Source organism: Physeter macrocephalus, chromosome 12 (genome assembly GCF_002837175.3).
Source record: "Physeter macrocephalus isolate SW-GA chromosome 12, ASM283717v5, whole genome shotgun sequence".
NCBI classification, from domain to species: domain Eukaryota; kingdom Metazoa; phylum Chordata; class Mammalia; order Artiodactyla; family Physeteridae; genus Physeter; species Physeter macrocephalus.
In genome coordinates, this window is record NC_041225.1 from 45,752,776 (window position 1) to 45,757,279 (window position 4,504).

Sequence of the window (4,504 nt, forward strand, 5' to 3'; positions counted from 1 at the left end):
GTCAGTCCCCCCGAACGAGGACTGGGGCACATAGAGAAGAGCGCTGACCTCCATGACTAGCAGCGACCCCTAGCCCTCCCCGGACCGACGGGCCCAGCGGACTAGCCTGGCAGAGTAGGCCACGCCCCGGCGAGGGCGTGACACGGTGGAAGGCGGGGCCACACGCGCAAGTCTCGCGATCAGCCGAGAAGGACAGAGGGAGCGGAAAATGGCCCGTTGCGGGCTCGACAGTCCTTTGAGCGTGGTGCCCTGGGCTGCAGCCCTACTCCTCGTTCTGAGCGTGGAAAGGGCTTTGGCGCTACCCGAGGTACTGAAGCAAATTAAAGGTTGGGTTGAAACAGAGTTGCTTGCCGGCCCTCGGCTCTCCCCACTCCTCTGCCTCCGCGCAGCCCCGATTTCGTCCCTGGGGCCTCCCCATAGCCCAGCCAGCTCCCACTCCGGGTACTGACGCCGCTGTCTCCCAGCGCCTTCGCCTTGCCGACGTCCAAAGACCTTCTAAATTTGACCTCCTTGCTCCTTAATCGTTGAATAACTTTAAGTCGTTCTTTCTACAAACGAGACCTCTGGCCATTCTGCAAGCTTAACAGCGTACGAATGCCGTATATCGTGCGTTGGCAGGACTGTACTTTCTGTAATGCTTGATGAGTTCTTTGTGTCCCTGCAGTCCTTTTACACCTGCCAAATCGGGGCTGGCAGATTGAGAAGTCATTGGTGAGGGCATAATATATATGTTCGAATAGTAATTCTCAAAGAGGAGGTCCTTCCCTGGACAAGATCTGGTACAGAAATTCTCTGTTGCGCTGTTTTGGCGCCTAGTTCCAAGGGGAAGAAATGCGTCTTCTAGTAAACTTGACATAAAGGTAGGACACTTCCATGCCCTGTGTTAGAGGAATTCCGGAGAGTGTACTGGCAGTTAACTTTTGATCCTTGTTTTTTTCTTGGCTTTTCTTTCTGGAGTCCTAATAGTTTTCTCTCTTCTGCAGATATGCATCCAGTGTCCAGGGAGTGTGCAAAATTTGTCAGAAGTGGCTCTTTATTGTAACCAGACACCAGGGCTAATGATGCACGCCCGCTGCTGCCTGAATTGGAAGGGCACCATCATGGGGTGAGGGAGGAGAAGACATCCCTGGATACTGGAAAAGAGTTCCCAAACCAAATTCTTCAAGGCTTGCCTGATTGGCTTTTGAGATAAATATTCGTGCCTGTTTTGGAGGCATCTAAACCATGAGTCTCAGACTTTTAAATCTGTTATAGCATTTTTGGCTAAGTAAACAACCCTGTGGTTCTTCCTGGTTGAAATGCATAAAAGTCATAATTTTTACCATTTTTTTAAGTTTGTTTCTTTTGTTTAGTGTCAACTCTTTGGCTTATTTGCTGTGTGTCTCCATGAAATGACTCCTTTGGCCTGAAGGACACTATGGAATATGGTTTTCTTCCCCTTCTCATTAATTCATGTTTGTCTTTGAGGCAAATTTCTCTTCTTGTCCCCTTATGCAGATTAGTCTCTGCATCGTTTTCCTCTTACACTCTTGAGAATCCACCTCTTCCTATGGCTTCAACCATTATGCAGGTGTCTCCCAAAACTAGATCTCTTTTAGTTTCCTTTGACCTCTCTCCAAGCTCCAGATACATGTGGGCGCCTCTAGATTCCTGTTAAAGATTTCCTCTTTCAGAGCACCCTCACTTCAGACTCAAAATGTCACATGCCTATAGCTTCCATTCTGCTCTTTCCCTCATCTGCCTAAATACTTCTTTATATTAAACTTTCTGAAAACCAATTTTTTTCCCCTTACTACTCTCTGGCTTTAAAATTATAATTGTCTGTTGCCCTAGGATAAAGTTCAAACCAGAAACTACCATAGACTGGCCCAACCCACCTTTTCAACATTACTTTCAATCAGTTGTCCACCCAAACCCTTCATGAGGGTCTGGCAGCAGCCAGACTCTCCTACCTCCAAAAGCATTCCACCTTTCTTTCTTTGTTCAAACCTCTCTCTTTACCGAAAATTGCCTTCCTCCACCAAATTAGAACATATCTGTCCTTTAATTCCAACATCTTTTGTGAATGTTCCCTACTACTAAAAACCAGAATAATATCTTTTTATATTTTACTTCCTCTAATCCTTAGTGTCTGTACCACTCAAATTAATTTTATATACTGTTTATATTGTCATTTAATGTTTATATTGTTTTTATTTTTGGTGATGTTCTTGTTCCCCTACTACATTGTAAGCCACTTGCAAGCCAAGATACTGAATGTTATTTTTAATTCTCCGAAATTTTGCAGTTAGTAGGCACACAGTAAATAGTTGTAGAATAAAGGAACAGACAGCAATAGATATTGAAGAAAAAATAGTGTGGCATGGGCATTAATATCCAGTAATTTACATCCATCCAATCTGTGGTAGAAAATGCACTTGGAAAAAACTTTCATTTATGTGACTTGAATTTTTTTCCCATATGATGGCCTTTTGTGGATCTGAGAATCATAATATTTCAATGTGAGTGAGTTTCACTAATCCTGACAAGAAACAAATTTCTTTCAATATATGCATAGATATACAGATAAGAACGGTACTGTCCGGTGGAACTTTCTGCCACGATGAAAATGTTCTGTATCTGTACCTTCCAATACAGTAGCCACTAACCACCTTAGTGGTTACTGAACACTTGAAATGTGGCTAGTGCAAATGAAAGACTGAATTTTTTAAATTAAGTAGCTGCATGTTGCTAGTGGTGACTTAATTGGACAATGCAGGATTAAAACATCTACCAGAGTACCTAGGTTGTGGCCCCGACACAGCTATGTTCAATTACTATTAGCTGATAAGGGGGTTGTATTAGCTTACGTTGGATGAAGGGGAGAGACACACAGTTTTGCTGATTACCTTATTATTTCCTCAGGCTGGATCTCCAGAACTGCTCTCTGAAGGACCCTGGTCCATACTTTCCTCAGGCACATACTGCTATCATCATGTAAGTCGTTAATTATCCTCCTTCCCAAAAGGTGATTATGGCAAAGGGTTGATGGGAAAGTCTTTGAGGATGGACTCCTAAAAGGATGTTTAAATATTGTCTACATTTGGACAACTCAGAATGAGAACTGGATTACCAGTCCAGAAACACACTGGATTACCAGTCACACACATTCACGTGTGAATGGAAGTAAGGTGTTTTCCTAGAGCACAGTGCTAACAGTGTGTGCTTTGCAGAGACCTGCAGGCAAACTCCCTCCAGGGTGACTTGGCCAACACCTTCCGTGGCTTTACCCAGCTCCAGACTTTGTGAGTAAGGGGTGTGGGGTGTGGGAGAGAACCAAAGAGAGGCAGTGCTGTGAACTCAGCAACTTCAGGCTGCATATTATGACTGCCTGTTTTGTGTTCAGGATACTGCCACAAGATGTCAACTGTCCTGGAGGTATTAATGCTTGGGATACTGTCACTTTTTATATAAACAGCCAAACCTGCCAAGAACAAAGGAACCTTTGCAACAGCACTGGGGACCCAGGTATGCTGTCTCACCTCCACCCCTCCAGAAACTGCCCTTCCTCCCTTGTATTCTCCGATTTAGATCAGAAAGACAGTAAAGTTGCTTAAGTGCCTTTTGTTTGGGTTTCTGAAGCTTTAACCCCTCGGAAAGAAAAGGTCTTAACCTTTTGTTAATATTTTAAAAATAATTTTATGATGATGATGACAATGTTCTGATTATCTGTAATCTTTCCACTCTACCTTTGACCTAGAAATAGTTGAGAGAATCTAAGTTGAAGGAGATATTTGGGAAACATACCTAATGAAATCCAGTGATGTTCTCTCTTTTTCTCTGGCTCCCAGAAATGTGTCCTGAGAATGGATCTTGTGCACCTGATGGTCCAGGTCTCTTTCAGTGTGTTTGTGCTGAAGGCTTCCATGGCTACAAGTGTATGCGCCAGGTGAGGAAGTAGGTCTTCTAATTAGGGATAAGAGAAATGCATAGAGTAAGTATCTCTCTGAAAGAAGAGCCATAAGAACAGGAGCTGATGCAAATCACCTAGAGAAGGAAACTATAAGAGAATTGCCCTGGGTGAGGGGACAGGTATACTAGGAAAGAACTGGGTGTTAGGTTGTAAGCCCTTGATGTAACCCTGTGTGAAGTTTTTTTGGTCTGTTATTCACAGGGCTCCTTCTCACTGCTCATGTTCTTTGGTATTCTGGGATCCACCACATTATCCATCTCCACCCTCCTTTGGGGGACTCAGCGCCGAAAAGCCAAGGCTTCATGAACCACATAGGTCTTCCTACTGACTAAAGATCATCCCCATCTTAGTCCAGCCAGGGAGATTTGCTTCCTAGACATCATTGGTCAGCGGATCCTCCCTCCCAAGGCAGAGGCCGCCGTCGCAAGGAGGATGGAAATTTGCACAGCCCTGGGTGTTGTAGTAGACCCAGCCCAGGAGTGGACTAGTACCGGTTCCCATTTGTGCTGTTGACCATAATAAACAGTTTTTCTTTTTTTCTTCTTCGTCTCT

At 44.2% G+C, this 4,504-nt stretch overlaps 1 protein-coding gene across 2 annotated transcripts; it reads left to right on the forward strand.

Annotated features, from left to right (window-relative positions):
- Nucleotides 1–129: 129 nt before the first annotated feature.
- ATRAID (all-trans retinoic acid induced differentiation factor) lies at nt 130–4,495 on the forward strand. 2 transcript variants are annotated; one of them, XM_007108392.3, is made up of 7 exons: nt 130–307; nt 984–1,105; nt 2,905–2,976; nt 3,213–3,284; nt 3,386–3,507; nt 3,831–3,928; nt 4,154–4,495. In XM_007108392.3, the coding sequence occupies exons 1-7, from the start codon at nt 209–211 to the stop codon at nt 4,256–4,258; spliced, it is 690 nt and encodes a 229-aa protein (XP_007108454.3). In that variant the 5' UTR covers nt 130–208; the 3' UTR covers nt 4,259–4,495. The 2 variants fall into 2 exon arrangements, with proteins under 2 accessions (XP_007108454.3, XP_054945064.1); XM_055089089.1 differs by lacking the exon at nt 3,213–3,284 and having other exon boundaries at nt 147–307.
- The last annotated feature ends 9 nt before the right edge of the window (nt 4,496–4,504 follow it).

Excerpts from the sequence above, each read along its gene's own strand:
- ATRAID (XM_007108392.3), top strand. The coding sequence starts at position 209 with ATGGCCCGTTGCGGGCTCGACAGTCCTTTGAGCGTGGTGCCCTGGGCT. Across the intron at positions 1,106-2,904 it reads TGGAAGGGCACCATCATGGG|GCTGGATCTCCAGAACTGCT; the intron begins GTGAGGGAGGAG and ends TTATTTCCTCAG. Across the intron at positions 3,508-3,830 it reads CAACAGCACTGGGGACCCAG|AAATGTGTCCTGAGAATGGA; the intron begins GTATGCTGTCTC and ends TCTGGCTCCCAG.